We start from the raw sequence: 16427 nt of genomic DNA on the forward strand, positions 1-16427 counted from the left end.
ATGTTAAACCTGTTGGGGAAACGCTCCATCTCAGAGAGTAATATACACTGCGCGAGGCGTTAATAAACTCGGGCATCTGCCAGCTCACTTTAAGTGGCAGAGACAGAATTAGAGATACAGGGAGAAGGAGAAGCCACACTCGGAGGCACAGCTGTACCTACCTACTAACTACCGCCTGACTGGAGCCGACAGAAAATCCCTGAGTCCCTGATGATTCTCTCACTTTCCCAGTCCTTTCTTAATTCATCCCCCCCTCCTCTATTTTCAGGGTTTGTTTTGTTTATTTGTTCTGAGCGTCAGGTTATGCAATACGTGGCATTTTCTGCGGAGACTAAGAAGGGAAACTGTGTACATGTGTGTGCAGAAAATGTGTGTGTGTGTGTGTGCGCGCATGTGATGTAAGTGATGCCAGGCCCGGTCCTCAGGGCATAAGATTGTAAAGGGCTTTCTGTGATTCGCCTGTGTGCTCCCTGAGTGCTACGTCCCACAATGACACAACACACACTCGCACACAAGCTCACCAATCACACACAGAAAGCCTAGTGTTAAAACAGGCTGGTCTCATGATGCTTTTCTTTATTTATCCGTTACTTTTATCATATAAAGGAGAGAAATGCTTCAAAATATTCAGCGAGTCTGTGATCAAGTTAACTTTTTTTTTTTATCTCAAATACCAAAATCTACTGAGACAAACACAAAGTTTTATATATGTATGTATTGTACAAATTCATTTTACTTTCCCCCTGAAAAACATACTCAAGAGCAGACCAGGAGAAGGAGAGAGCCATGCTGTGCAGCGTTCTGTGTGTGGGGGGCTTAACTTACAGCTAATTAAAGCGCAGGCAGTTTCTATTCAGTTCATCGCGAGCTTTTGATTAAAAACAAATGCAGTAATGGGAGAAGGAAGCCATCTTAATAAGCTGCTTATCAGCAACTACAGCTCGCTGCTCCTTCTTTCACGCAGATGACAGTATGTTCGCGTACATCTCCTGCAGAAGTGGAAGGACAAAAGTATACATGGGAACAGAAACTTACCACTTGGACAGTAAGTCTCCCCAGGTCTCCAGGATCTTCTCCGCACACTCCTTTGAAACGTCGCCTGACCCGCTGAGTAAGGGCTCGTCATTATCTGGACACACGGAGCAAAAAGGAGTGAGAGCTGTTATTGCAAAGTAATAAACGCTGACTTTCTGCTTCTTTAACACTTCAGAGTGCACACAGCTGACATTTAGTGATGCATGTAAAACAAAATGATGAAATAAAGGTGGGAATTTAATACACATAATGTGCACTCTGCCATTGCACGTTTTTATATATATAAAAACTTTGGTAACTGGTTTTATTGAGTCAGTGTCTACAGTGCAATGAAATGTTGATATGACAACTTGGAATCCTCTGGTTTGATGTTTTGTGATGTTAATCAGAGTGTGTTGTATTGTTTTAGGTATTTCTGTTGTTAATCTAGGGCTGCAAAGTGGATCGGTGGTTAGCACAGTTTCCTTGCAGCAACAAGGTCGCTGGTGAGGACACCCGGGATCTTTCTGCGTGGAGTCTCCATGTTCTCCCCGTGCAGCGTGGGTTCTCTCCGGGTTCTCCGGCTTCATCCCACAAGGCCCAAAACCATGTTGAGGTTAATTGGTGATTCTAAATCGTCCGTAGGTGTGAATGTGAGTGTGCTTGGTTGTCTGTCTCTAAGCCTGTGATAGACTGGTGACCTGTCCAGGATGTCCCCTGCCTTCACCCTGAGTCAGCTGGGATAGACTCCAGCCCCGCGCCCCTCTAGTGAGGATTATGCGGTGTATAGATAATGAATGGATGGATGTTGTTAATCTGAGTTGCATCTCAGCTGTGGACATCACAATGTTGAGCTTCAGTCACAGCTGTCTAAATCAGTCTGTATGAGAGACTAGACGTGGGTTTTCATAAGCTAAACAAAACGCTATGTCTTTTTTTAGTTTTACACAGTATCGGTTTAAAAAACAACATTATCTATACCCACTGTGGCGCCTGAACATTCATAGCGACGGGCAAGGAGCAATCGCTGGACACAAAGTCCAAAGAGTGAGACTAAAACACAGAAAGTACCTCAATTATGCTCTTTGCCTTTTATACTCTTTGCCTCCTTTCATGTTCATACAAAAATACAAAACACACAGACAGCGCTGATGGCTATGTACTCTGTGATGAAACAGTACAAACTGTTCTGTAACACAGAGTCTGATATCACACAGGATTTCAACTTCACAAGTGTATATCTGGCACTGCCTTAGAGGACACACTTTCGGTTTTTTAGGTGGAGCAAAGCATTAACAATTGGAACAGATAAGGAAAATGCTTGAACATTCAATATTTGGAAGCGGTGCGATCCAGCTGGTTAACCTTGTTTAATTTCATGCTGCAGGGCATTGCTGGCTTTGTTATTGTGTGCTCGAGGTGCCTCTCTCTGAATTAGGTCAGGACAACACTTAAAGCTGTTTAGAAGTCTGATATGATCCAGTACAACAGGTGACTCAAGAAGTTAAAACTATTATCATATAGTGGTGCCGGTCGGGCTGTTTCTGTGGGGATATTTGTAAAGAGCACGGCTTATATAAAGAAACTATGCCCTCTGCAATATCTGGAACTTGATTTGTAGCATATTTTCTCTTCCTCTGTGTTGTGCGTAAGAAAGCAAGAGTGCATCCAATCACCTTCGTCTTCGTCGTCCTCAGGTGGGGAAGGAACCATAGTTCCAGGGCCGCCGGGCAGGATGTTGGGACTGGCTGTGGTCTTCCTTTTTTCTCTCTCGGTTTCACTTTCCAAACTCACCACCTCGTAAAGTGTGTCCGAAGCGGGGCTCTTACGTTCTTTACGCTCCATCTAAAAAGAGAAGATCATCAGACGAAACATAAGGGAGAGTGACGTGGCACAGAGGTTACACCCGGTCGTGTGCAGTGTGACTTATTGTGATATTATGACTAAAATAACAGATATTTTTGTGGCTCCAGTTAGAACTAACTTTGCATTGGATCCACAAATTTGTTTATTTTAAAAAATCTTCCAACAACTGATGCATATTTACCTTGAAAAAAGTTTTAGAGAGCATCTGCATTACATAAAGTGTACAGCAATGACATAGAAATCTGATTCTCTCTTTTCATTGCCAGATGATTTTTGGAACGGAATCGATGCATTCCACACAATCTTTCTAAGGATTTGGCAACAACATTTGATTCATATGGACACCTTGCCAAAGCCTGTATCCAATTTTAGATATTTTTTTAAATTATTCAAAACTGACACACCATTAGTTGTCTGGATAAACTAGGTTAAATCACATTTTCTTGGGTTGACAAATATATTTCTTCTTTCTTTTTCAGTTTTGTATATGAGTGGGACATGGAGGGGATTTGGAGCCATTATTTGTGAGTTTATGTGTGTATTTTCTTGCAGGTTTCAGTTGATTTCAGGTCACAGAGTCCATCGCTTAAACGGATTTAATCACAGAAATCGTCCCATGACTTGACAAACCTGTCGCAGTTTAAGGTAGAAGGTCTCAGTGTAGCTACGCTTGCTGAAGGGCCAGAACAGCCTGTCATTTGGGGAGCACACTCTGACCCTCGTCTCTAAAAGGAAACGGACCGGCTCCTCGACCTCCGTGATCACAAGGTCCACTGCTGTCGTCATGTACATGAATTTATCTAGAAGCAAAAACAGAAAACAGCTAAAACATCATGCGTAGTTTGTGTGTCAGTTAACTGCTAAATATAAAAGCTGCACAGAATTACTAATGCTACCAGCTGTTTAGGTACAGCATCTATCTGTACTCATTGCAGCCACACGTTTATCACAAACTGCTTCTTCACAGCTTGACTTAAAGTGATTCTAACACTCCTGTCAAATATTGGTGCAAAAATAAGAGTGCATTAACGACAAATTAGCCAATAAATCCAAACCTAGGAAATAATAACTGCTGAAAACCATTCTGCTGTGTACAAATCTTAGACAGACTCTTGGCTCTTACCTTTGGGCGTTTCCTCATTCACAGCCTGGAACTGAGGCGTGTTGGGGTTCCAACTTCCTGTGATGATGTAAGACTTCCCGTCTGAGCTCTTTCCCATTGACTCCTGAGGGGGCACAAGTTGAAGGAAGTCAGCAGGCGCACACGAACACACACAACAACACATGCACACGAAAAAAAACACCCACCAGGTCGAGCAGGTGCATGTCGCTGTTCTTCACATTTTTCCCCGGGCTGAGCAGGAGTCCAAAACACCTGGAGAACACACACATACACACATATACACAAGGGGATGCAAGAGAGAGAGAGAGAGAGATAGAAATGATATGAATAGGATTACATAAGAAAAAAAAAAGGAGAGGGGGAAAAAAAACGGGGCAGGAGCAGGAACCAGGCATAGAACAATAAATCTCTATAGAGTAAAATCGGTTGTAAAAGATCACATATGTTACCGCAAATAGCTTCCTGATCTGATCTTCTAACACAGACCAGAGCGTGGAGGATATTAAACACGGCACTTCAATCCGCACTTTCTCCGGGTTCATGAAACAATAACAAACCGCCGGTGTAAATGGAAATCTACAAAAAGCTAATGGAATGTTTAAATTTCAGCAGATTTATTAAACTGTGGAAAACGAAGAGCCTCTGAGACAGACTGAGCTCAATCACCACCTCGCCGCTGTCCCAGAACACTTAAACCCCGACGTGGGTCGACACTCGGATGTAAAGATATCCACGGGTGGGTGTTTATCAATTACAGCTGAGCGATTTCTTTCTGAGGACTGTCTGCTCAGGTTTTCAGCAGACACGTAATAGCTGTGGCAAATGGAGGCGTCCCTGTCAGTCTGACAGATGTACAAATTCCCTTCTTAAATATTTTACTTTTTCACGACTAACCTGCAGTAACAAAAACTTGAACTAATATACTACTGTCCCTGAGTTGCTTAAAATAATCTAGATTGTTTTTAAATGCTTTATCATGTGTAGAGTTCTACCTGTTGGCTTTGTTTTAGAACAAATCTTCTGAACACAGGACTGCCTACACAGTAGACATTTAATTAGAATCAACTTAAAAACAACACTAAGCACAAGGTCCTTTATCTTCTGAACCCCAAAACCCACCTGTATATGTTGACAGGCATGTCATTTTTTTAAGTAATGCCAAAGTTACACCATTTATCATAGCGAGAAACTGTAAAAACAGGAAGATTCATTAAAATTTAAACTTCACTTTCAGATTAGTCACAAAAAACCAACCTAATGTGAGTTAATTCTACATGTCTTATTAATAACAAACCAGCTGCAGGAGCGCAATTCTGTTTAAAATAACAAAAAGAAATGGTGTCAAAGCTGGCTCGATTAAACGGTCAGATGGCGGCGCCTCTCTCTCCCGACACAACAGTGTTTTCATGTGTTTTGTCTCGTGAAGCCCAGAGTTTTTGTAAGTCTTTGTCGCGTCCGACTACTGCACTGCACTGTTGTCACTGCACATTTGTTTTCTTCATACAAATCCGGTTCGGAACCAAAGTCTTAATATGTAGGTTCTTCTGTTCTCTTTTGTGTTTACTTCTATTGTTAGCTTATTATATGGTCAGATTGTATATTTTTTTAGCCTATTATATGTTTAAATTGTATATTTTGTAGGTTATTATATGTTCATTGTAAATATTTTTTAGTATGTACATTTATTCAACTGTTTTTTTTTTGTTTGTTTTTAAATGAAGGTTTGAGAGAAACCCAATTTCAGTTCTCTGTTTGTGTACAAGGGCAGCAAGGTGGCGCAGTTGGTAGCACTGTTGCCTCGCAGCAAGAAGGTTGCTAGTTCGTGTCCCAGTGAGGACACCTGGGATCTTTCTGTTTTGCATGTTCTCCCCGTGCAGTGTGGGTTCTCTGGCTTCCTCCCACACAGTACAAAAACATGTTGAGGTTAATTGGTGATTCTAAATTGCCCGTAGGTGTGAATGTGAGTGTGCTTGGTTGTCTGTGTCATACATGTCGATTCCAGGTGTTTTAGTAAAATGAATAATGAAAGAGATTCAACTTTTCTTTTCGTATGACTTCATACTATGAGTTCTCTTTACTTCTAGTCACGGTTGTGTTGTGTTTCCTTAGAGGTGCAGGACTTTATACTGCAGTGAAAAACACAGCGAGGAAAAACGTGACAGGAGCAAAAAGCGCCCAGAAACTGGTTGGGGTTCAGAGAGCTTTTATGCATTCTTTCTTTATTTTTTAAAAAAATGTTCCCATGTTTCCCAGCTGCCTTTTAGTGGTGTCATCACTGACGAGAAACTCTGACTCATCCAGCCAACGCATGAAACAAATCGACAGAAGCGTTTAGTGATTCTGCACGCTGCCAAGTAAAGTAAAATCTCTGAAAATGCTGCTCCGAAGATGTATTGTGTGTGTATGAGCGTGTGAGTGCTGGCGCTTTATTTTACCTCTCGATGGCCAATTCTTTGTTGGAGGTCTGCTGAACATAAATGACAATTTTCTTGTCGAGGCCTGCGCGCAGCTTGAAGCTCTGTTTGTCCTTGTCTTTTGCTACCGCGCTGTATGTGGAAAAAAAAGGAAATACCAAATTCTCAACATCAGAAGCATCATTGATTTCAGAAAAGCAAACACATTTAAGTCATACAGCAGCAGACACAGCGTAAACAGTGTACAGTCAGAGATGTATGAACACGTATATTAGACAATTGAACACAAGCTGACAGGACACATGGAGGTTTTAATCATATCTATATTGTGGACGTGAGCCATAATGCTGCTGATTCTACTTGTTTACAAAATAATACATGAAATTAGGCCAATCAGTGTTTGGTTGGAACAAATCATGTCACAAATCAATAAAATTGATAGAAAAAAACGAAATTCATAACTTTTTAGTCACTCTGTCAGTCTGACTGAAAAAAGCATTAAGACAATGGTTCAAGTTCAGACCACAGTCATTTATCACAATAAAACTGTTCATAAGAGCCCCTTTCAAACACGCTCTGGTCCTCCTCAGACTCTGGTTCCTTTCCTGCTCCGCTTTCAGAGCAGGAAAGGAACCAAGTTTTAGACAGAAACTGTAATCAACATTCTCCAAACCCTCGCTGGCATGAATTCCTGAGGAAACACTGAAAAAGAAACCCTTAAGTTAGGTAAGCGGAGTAAAATTCCAAAAATTAAAAGCAAAACATTAATCAATTTGAAATCTATTGAAAACATTTGGAACCTGAATTTCAGGCAGTGCACAAATCAAAAATCTCTTTCTGAGTACGGTTTATCAGACTGAGCCACAGTTTTACACTAAAAATACTGATTTAAAGACATTCTACTTCTATTTTATATAGAGATAATATACACTATTTCTGCACAGTTTCTACATAGCATTCCATACACTATTTAAAATCGCTAAAACACAAACACAAGCAGTGTGTACTTGCATGTAGGAGCTGTCTGTTTGGGAGTCAGAACACTAAAAATAATCAACTGTAAGCTAATGAGGAGGAAATATGTGCCGGCTAAAAATACTCTCCGGCATATTTTTGTTTATTTTGTTTTGTTTTTCAAATGAGCTGAGTATCTGGGGCTATTTGTGAACGCACGGAAGTGACTCAGTGTTATGGCAAAACTAAATAAAAAGGAAAAAGGTCAGGGAAGATGCACTGAATGGAACAAACAGGAACTTTCTGTCCTGTTCTCTGATCTGAAGTGTACGTGTGATTAATCAATACAAGTGATAAAAATATCCGTCTTCTGTGATCCTCTTTATTCAGCACTGTACAGTTAGCTTAATCATTTTCATGCTCCATTTACCGACATGTTCTTTTTTCATATATATAAACCAATCAGATGGCACTTCCCTCGTGTGAAGCATTTACTCCACCTGCCGTCAACCTCAGGAAGGTTTATGATTTTAATAATTGGGTGAACAGAAAGTGTGCAAACTTTAAACAACACTTGATCCTCAAAATTAGGGATGCATGTTCCTGTATTTATGTGCATTACGCTGCTCATTTGCTGTGTGAATCTCAGGATATTTGGTGGATATTTTCATCAAAAACATTCATCATGTTCTTGGGCTATTGCAAATCCAATTTGATGATGACGTTTACGGTTTCTAATTTATTCGTCGTTTCGTCTCGTTTAGACAACCTCTTAAATGATGGTTTCCATGCCTTAAAATTTTTTAAATATACAAGACGTTTGAACGCTAGCCTCACCTGAATGTACCCTTGCCATCATCCTCCCTGATCTCCAGGCTGACGGTGAAAGTAAACAAGTCGCTGTCGGGGGTGAGCGGCGCAGACTGCTGAGACGACAGAACTGCCTTCTTCGCTGACCGCCGAAAGGCTGTGGCAAAACTGTACAGTATCCGACTCACCTGCGGGATGAAAGCGTACACACGTAATTAACTTCACAAGACACATGAATTCAGTAAAATGCTGTTTAAAGCCACGACTGTGCAGAGAATATGCACATGAATAAAGAACAGGAAGGTCATGTACTCAAACCCAAACACTGACAAATTGCACCATTTAAATGAATAACTGCATTTACACCCTTACCAAGAAGACTGAACTTACGTAAGCTACCACGAGACTTACAGTTCATTATTCTGCACTAGCGACTTCCCTCAAGGAAAGTTTCCACATGAAGACGACAGATATTTTCAGTCACACCACTTGTGATGTTGAGTTTCCAATCAGTTGCTTTCCTGTGTGGCGACCACAGACAACAAGCGAGGGGAGCTGAGGTCGCCCATCTGTTAGCTAAACCCATGAAGTTTAAGCTAAAGTTGTTCATTTGATAACTGGGAAACTGAACAAAAGCACTTGTCCTTTCATTTATTAATTAATTAAGCATCAGTTAGCTAATTCATTCAGTGGAGCACACTCCCCATAAGCACCCTAACGATTTGTGTTTGAAGAGGAAGTAATGACCTTTAGTGATCTTCATTCAACAAAAAAGTAAAGACAACAATAGCAAAATTATATTTCAACACAGCTCTCCTCTTCCTGTCCCCTGCTCTGTTGTCTCCATTAGATGTGGACAAAGGCACCAATGACAAGTTAATTACATAGCTGGAAATGGAAAGCATCCGCTGATAAGATAATAAACAGTGTTAAAAGGCTAAATGCTGCAGCAGGTTTTTTGGCGTTGGCAAAAATTCTATCAGCTCCAGTAGCCGAAATATCTTGTGGACCATAAAGTTGAGTTTTAGAGACCAAAGATATTGGCACGAATCAAAGTAAACTCAAGTTCTATCAGACCTGTGCACATGTGACCCACTACTCCACTGACTGAAAACCCTCCTACATATCATCCATTCTGAACCCTCATTAAAACACTGATTCATATTTGCCTTTGAGTCACAGTGTGGAGGTATTGTTCGCATTAACATAAAACAAAGACAACTCAGTGCTGCCAGAAACTGCAGAGTTCTGCTAAATCTCGAACCCTAAAGAGGAGCAGAGTTGTTGGGGGGGAGCAGCTAGAGGCTGCCAAGTGTGGAAAAACTGGGTGGTAATAATTTATTTACATTCTCTAAATATACTTTTCCGCTAACAAGAGTTTAAATTTATGAGCATTGCATTTAGTGAAGAGAAAAGTCTTTTATTTTCTGATTATTACCGAACAGACATGTGTGTGTGATTTTGTGCTAAATCACAGAGCTCTCCCCTGACTAGAGGCCCACGGCCACAGTGGTTTTGGATCATTTCTAATTCTGGTAAACAGCAGAACATTGAGGTTTAGTGCCTGAAAAGACGGTGTGGGGAAACTGCTGTTATCAATAAACAACAACACTCTTGATTTTTTTTTTTTCAAGCTCAGGGTATAAAGCAGCTTCTAACCTTTCCTACACAAAGCCTTTGTTATATTCCTGGTGCAGTAGAAGGAGATTGCAGCGGGTTTATTTATTGAGAAACAACAGGGGAGGAGATGTAAGAGATGTGGGATGAGTAGAGTTAGATGGGGGGTGACCCCCTGTATTGGTGGAATAATGATTTTAACATTTAACACAATGGGACTGTTGTTCTGTACGGTTTCGATCAATGCTAGAGTCAAAGCTGACCAGTTTTCAATGTCTCCAAATGGATTTTGTTTTTCTTTGTGTGCAGCATGAAGGAGCACATTTTAAGACATGAACAGCTGTACTTCAAAAACATCCAGCCTGACGTACACTTTAGACTGACATTGAGTGCTTTTGTAATAACACAAGTCAAAATAAATTCAAGCTATTACCCCCACAAAAAACGCTGGATTCCACAAAAGGAGCTGTCAAACAAACGTATTCACATCGGAAAGAAGGACAGCTGTTACATCCTTTTCTCTTCACTACTTGAATTTCATTCATAGTTTCTGTCGCTGGTTATTTTTGTACTTTTAAGGAAGCTCTGGGAAATATTTTAAATATGTCAAATAAACTATTGAGGACGTGTTTTATGTTTTAACCTTTGGGTTTGTTAAGAAAGGAATTACACAAGATCTTATGATGATTTTGGATCCAGCCACTTAAAAGTCTTTTCAGCATTATGTTCATGTGCACACTGACATGAGACTTTAAGAGATTTTCAGCTTCATGGAACTGCAAAAAACCACTGAGTCATTTTTACTGTGTTTGGCTTTCTACATGTTATTTAATTGGATAGGAGCTCAGATCACTTGTGAAAAAACAAATCCATTAAAGGTGAACCGATTTGAATTACATGGCACAAGATATATACATCTCTGAGCAGCAAGTTTATAGTCATAAAAAAGGAGGTGATAAGCATGAGACTGAGCAGGGCTCTGCAGCACCGTTAACATCAGGGGGGAATCGTTACAGACCAGCCTTGGGGCCTGACTAGGAGGTCTGGCACAAAGCGAAGCGGGACTGAGGAGGTGGTTTGCTTTATGTATGAACATTTCCACAAAATCCACAAACCTATTGAGAAAAAGAAATTCCACAAAATCTCAAAAAAAGAGGCACATGATTACCTAACAAGGATGAACTGAGAGTAACTGCTTTGTAAAATGAGGAGAATTTTCTTTTCCAAATTGAGATTATGGGTAAAGAAAATCTACATATTTAATGTGAAGACTTGCTACAGGGTTACTTTGGGAGTGTTTGCAATTAAAAGATTATTTTTTAAAAATACAGATTTTGTCAAAAAGAGTGAATATTTTTTGTTTCAGTTTTAAAAAATATATTTCTATATAAATAAGTTAAGACCTCCTAATGAATAAATAAACACATTTAGGAGGTCATATGAGTCGTTTACTGCAGAGTTGAGGCTGATGTGAAGCACATGACTGGAGCAGCTTTTTCCTGAAGCAAGAGGCAACCAATGGGCTGACTCACAACCATCTAAAAGTGAGAATGAAAGGCCAAAAAAGACAGTGTAGATGGGTTTGTTGCTGTGAGACTGGAAGGAAGACAAGGGCAGGTACAAGAGGAAGACTGTGAGGAAGAAAGCCAGAGCTAGAAACAAGGAAGACGCTGAGTGAATGCATGAAAAACTATTGGAGCTTACTTCCGTGTGTTTTGGTGTGAGTACATGTATTGTGGGTGGATGTCTGGGAAACTGGATCGTTGGCTGATGCACGAGAGATAAAGTAGCGCATGTCTGGGGGCTCTTAGTGACATTGAAGGAAGAGTGCTTCCATGAGGGAGAAATCGGGTCAGTGAACATCGAAGCTGTATTTTAACCCAGTTTCTTGAGTGAGTTCCCTCTTCTATTCTGCTGAACCGACCGTATATTAGCAATGACAATTCCCCCCCAGTGCAAGTTGGCTTTGGGGATTGTGTGTATGGCTGCACACGGTTGCATCGCAATGCAAACTGCGCTGCATGACATAATCCCCAGGGGAGCACTGAAGAAGCTCCCACACTGACACTGAACCCAGAGGGAAAGGCTAAGGAGAGATCAACTATTTAAGACAAGGTCAACCAGTGTACCTCTGGCCATGTGAGTGTGGACACATGTATATGTAAAAGTGAGAGCAGAAGTGAGGAAAAACGAGAAGAAGGTGTCATATGTGTTAGAGGAGAGGCTTTTTCTCCCTCTTTGGTTACCTAACTGAACTGCAGTAACACTGACTGTACAGTTGTAAAGAAAAGCACACACACACACGTGCGTCTGTATACAGTCGTGACTCGATAATCCAACCCTCAACAATCCAAAACCTTGCTATCCGACAGGTTTTTGGGAAAAACGAACGGAATTCATGAAAAATAGCCTTAACATAATGACAGCCTTGGATTCTGACTCCAACATGACATTTTATGTCACCAATCAGGATAACGGCGTATTATCTGACTGAACAATCCCACAGATTGGCTACGTTCAGACTGCAGGACTTAATGCTACATTTGGATTTTTTTTTTAAATCCGATTTTTTTTTTTTGCGAGTTTCTTCACATTTCCAATTAAAAGCGGTTTGTATGTGATCTGCTGTGTGAACTTCATACGACCCAAAAGTGTCCCGCATGCGCAGAAGAGGACACGACGACGTCACACACAGCGAGCGTGCTCAGTGTTTGTGGACGTAAACACGGATGGTAACGGTGGAGCGTAACTTGTCCCCCGTCTCCGCCACTGATGGTGGAAGCAGAACTGTGACCGGTGTCCTAAACGGCCACTTCCACCCTGTCAGAGTGCTTGCTATTTGACATAAAAGAAGGTTTTACATTTAGCGCTGAATTATCGAGTCATGACTGGTGTATCATAGAAGTTTTGTGAAGGTGATCATGAAGTGGTCAAAGGTACAACCAGAAGTCTGCGGATGGCTCCTAAAGCCTCTAACTGAGGTGAATATGGCCAAAATATTAGCATTACTGTATATATATTTTTGACCAAGCAGATTCCTGAAGCTGTTTTTCCAAAAGACTTATAATAAATCTAAGAAAGAGCTCAAATGCATGTTTTTGTTACAAAGACGTGTGTGTTTCAGTGATTCCACCATAGAAAACTAATAGGAGTCATTAGAAACTCCAGACTGCCATGGTGGTGTTTAGTAGTGCATGTAAACTGCAGTTCACAACTGTATTTGTTATATGCGTTTCATGTAAAAATCTAAGTTATGTGATGTCAGCTGAAATCATTTTTACTCGCATTCCTGTCTAAATGGCAGTCTGTTGTGTAAAGTTTTTATGAGCTTGGCAAATACGAGCGCTGCACATATACTTTAATTGAGTTAGACAACAACAATTACTTAAACGTTAAACGCTCACCGCCTCTTGTATTTGGCAGCGGAACACATGGATCCTGAAGATCTCGGCATTGTAGTGGCTCTCAGTGAAGGCAAAGCAGTCGCTCTCCGGTGTCCCGTCGTGGCCTCGTACACAGAACAGAATCTTGTAGATAGGGTAGTTGGCAATCTCAGTACTGTTGTGGGGGTCCAACAACCTGTTAAAATATCAAAGATTTTGCTGTCAGATGGCTTTAAAGTCACCATTGAATCACTCAGTTTTGCCATGTGTGCTGTGTGTAAGTGGTGAAGCATGCACATTGCATGCACGTTTTTTGTAGTTGACTGTGAAAGTGGAACTAACAATCCATATAATGAACCGATTATCCATACGTTCCCCCTACCTGACAGTGCCTTCAGACACTCCTGGCACAGACAGCGTGACATCCAGGGGGAGTTGGCACTGCCCTCTCAGAATACTCATCATACGCAGGGCCTCCACCTCGCTCCGGGGGGCATTGACCGAGGCACACCCGAGATATGTCAGCTGGCTGAACACAACGCTGTCCTCATCTGGAATTGGACTGCTTGGGCTGCCTTCTGATGACGATTCATCTCCTGCAAATTGGGAAAGAAAAGAAAGGAGAAAAGCCTGAGATAAGTTGACTTGCCAGAGAAGAAGAAATGAAAAATTAGGAGAGGCTTTAGGTGGATGGTTGAGAAGTCATAACACTAGACGAAAATCATGAAACAGAAAAGACAAATAGGACGAAAATAGCAACAGTCTTCTTCGGGGATATAAAAAGGCACAACTTACGAAATATGATTTAGAAACCTGTCTGCATCTGTGAACTGTTAGTGTCTCAAAAAATCTATAAAACTGAAGATAACCCCCGCTGTGTGAGCTTCGACAGAAGTGAGAAAAGAGGATTAAAACAGTCACATCCTGGCTCACCTCTGTACGACCTCTCGTTCAGCTCGCTCTCCTGCGCCGTCTGAACAGGAAGCACCATCTCCAACTTGGGCGGCGGTGCGCTCAGCGGGTCAGAGCCCGGCGGTACAGGTGACGCTGTGGTAGGAAGGTGGCCATGGTCGCCCCTGCCAAGGCTGTCCATTCCTGCTTCTGATGCGGTCCCAGTGTCAGCTACCGACGGGTCCATGAGGACATCTTCTAACTCCCTCTGGAGCTGCTGCTCACTTCCATTCCCCACAATCTGATACACACAAAAGGTACAGAATCACACATGCACACATAGCAACAAGCACGCACACAACCACAAAAGGAGGCACAGAAAATCACAACTTTACACCCAAACATGTAAAAAACATAACATTCTTATTGCAAAATGTGATCACCATAACCTTCATTACAAGTTTCTTACAGTTTCTAAACATGTGCAGTGACTCTGAATCTAGCAGTGATCTTATAATTCAGTTCAAGTGATTGCAGTGTGTTCAAAGGGAAAAGATGTCGTGTTTCATGTCAGAGATACATCTTTATTAGATTTCATCCCGTATTAGTGATTAGTAGATAAGTCAGTTCAAAGTGTGAACTACCAGTACCAGTGCAATAGAACAACTGTGACAACACTGACTGTACGTACTGTTGCTCTGAATCGACCGAATAAAAACTACCAAGAGAAAGTTGCGTCCTAACCATGAAATGCCACAAAATGAGGCGAAGCTCTATGTCCCAACCTGCTGTGGCGGCAGCAGCAGCAGCAGCAAATGGTGATTGGACTTACACTGAAGAGGGCACTGTTGTACTGAGCAACCGAGGATACACATCTGATTTTCTCTGCGGTGTTTGTGATTTCACGGGTGACGTATTGGTAACATGCTCCAAGTGGGCTCTCCGTAAACGGTTTGCCATGGATCGGTGCATGTTTCCAATGTTGTCAGGCTAGGATAATAATCTACAGCAGGATGGATACTACGACTGCAATGCCAACAGTTCTTGTGCCACAGAACAATTGGCATAATGAGAAAAAGCTTATTCTTTGGGGAAGCCAGCTATCTATTCTGTATTTAGGTTCACGCATCATTTTGTCACTATGCAGCTGCAGCAGGAGTTGTGGTTTACAGGTAGTGCTACAAGCCTGGGGAAATGTCAGGTAACTACGGTCTATATGTAGGAATGTCTATCACTACCGTCATCAAAACCAAACTACTAAAGAACTAGGAGGGCCGTCGCTCAGCGGACGGCAAAGGAAGCACAAATAATCACAGACAGAATCACCACGGAATCACATCACAGAAAGAAAGAGGAGATATATACAAGATAGAGAGAGACGGAGAGAGAGAGAAGAGAAGGAAAGAAAAGACAGCGAGAGAAGAGACTGACCTTAAAGCTGACCCCTTCCTCAGAAATCACCTGCATAACAAACAACAAGTTTAGAAACACTGACTCCTGGGCCTGACTGGATGGACTGACTTGGGAGGGAAATGTGCACAAGAGTGTGTCGGCAGGCAACAAAAAAACCAACAAAAACATGATATCAAGATGACCGAGTGGCGGGTGTCAGTGGATGGAGTGATTTCACCGCTACATACTGAGAACAGTGGATGGGTGTCAGGTGCTGCTTGTCATCCATCTGACAGCAGGCAGACAATGTCAACTAGGAAGCACAAAACCTCTCCTGAGCTGTCCATCAACATAACTGTTTCGGGTAATATGAAAAAAAAAATAAAAATCACATTTTCTCCAAGCACAGCAAACAACAGAGAAGTGTGGCATCTTCTCATGAACTGAATATGCAACATCCATGCTCTGCTGGCGCCATCTTGTGGTACCGAGTTTGATGAGACAAACTAATGGACACAGTATGAACATGTGAGCCAGAAGTATTAATTCAATAAGAGGAGAGGAGAGGAGAGGAGAGGAGAGGAGAGGAGAGGAGAAGGAGGAGAATAGAAACCTGAACCCAGTAGGGACACACACAGGATGGCGGCTGTTGGCCACATTTATTCCCTCAAAACTCTCTGTTGTCTTCGTGGACAGCTACACTCCAGTAACACAACCCTGTTATTTGCCCTGGCAGTGGGTTCAAAGCGAGGTCCAAGCTGCATCACGACACTGTTCATGAGCTAATATCTTCCTGAGTGAGTCCGAACGGAAGCGCTGAATTCAATCACGGAGTGCATCCTGTATTGCAGCCGTACAACACGACGGTAGCACACGGATGTATTCAAACAGGAGCAGCTGGCTGACTACGGATGAGAAGTGTTTTCCCAAAGTTAAGCTGCATTCGAATTGCTGACACAAACA

At 41.8% G+C, this 16427-nt stretch overlaps 1 protein-coding gene across 2 annotated transcripts in view; it reads right to left on the reverse strand.

The window, feature by feature from the left end:
- The window catches only part of rabgap1 (RAB GTPase activating protein 1), a 78533-nt gene that overhangs the window by 49395 nt on the left and 12711 nt on the right, over positions 1-16427 (reverse strand). The window contains exons 3-13 of one of the 2 annotated variants that reach the window (XM_008290114.1): positions 15504-15533; positions 14115-14373; positions 13564-13777; positions 13203-13377; positions 8209-8369; positions 6439-6549; positions 4189-4255; positions 4004-4106; positions 3511-3680; positions 2691-2859; positions 1036-1129 (exon numbers count right to left, since the gene is read on the reverse strand). In XM_008290114.1, coding sequence (XP_008288336.1) covers positions 1036-1129; positions 2691-2859; positions 3511-3680; positions 4004-4106; positions 4189-4255; positions 6439-6549; positions 8209-8369; positions 13203-13377; positions 13564-13777; positions 14115-14373; positions 15504-15533 — 1553 coding nt within the window. The remainder of the gene's footprint in view (positions 1-1035; positions 1130-2690; positions 2860-3510; positions 3681-4003; positions 4107-4188; positions 4256-6438; positions 6550-8208; positions 8370-13202; positions 13378-13563; positions 13778-14114; positions 14374-15503; positions 15534-16427) is intronic. The other variant, XM_008290115.1, reaches the window with a different exon arrangement.

Source organism: Stegastes partitus, unplaced genomic scaffold (genome assembly GCF_000690725.1).
Source record: "Stegastes partitus isolate 25-593 unplaced genomic scaffold, Stegastes_partitus-1.0.2 Scaffold656, whole genome shotgun sequence".
NCBI classification, from domain to species: domain Eukaryota; kingdom Metazoa; phylum Chordata; class Actinopteri; family Pomacentridae; genus Stegastes; species Stegastes partitus.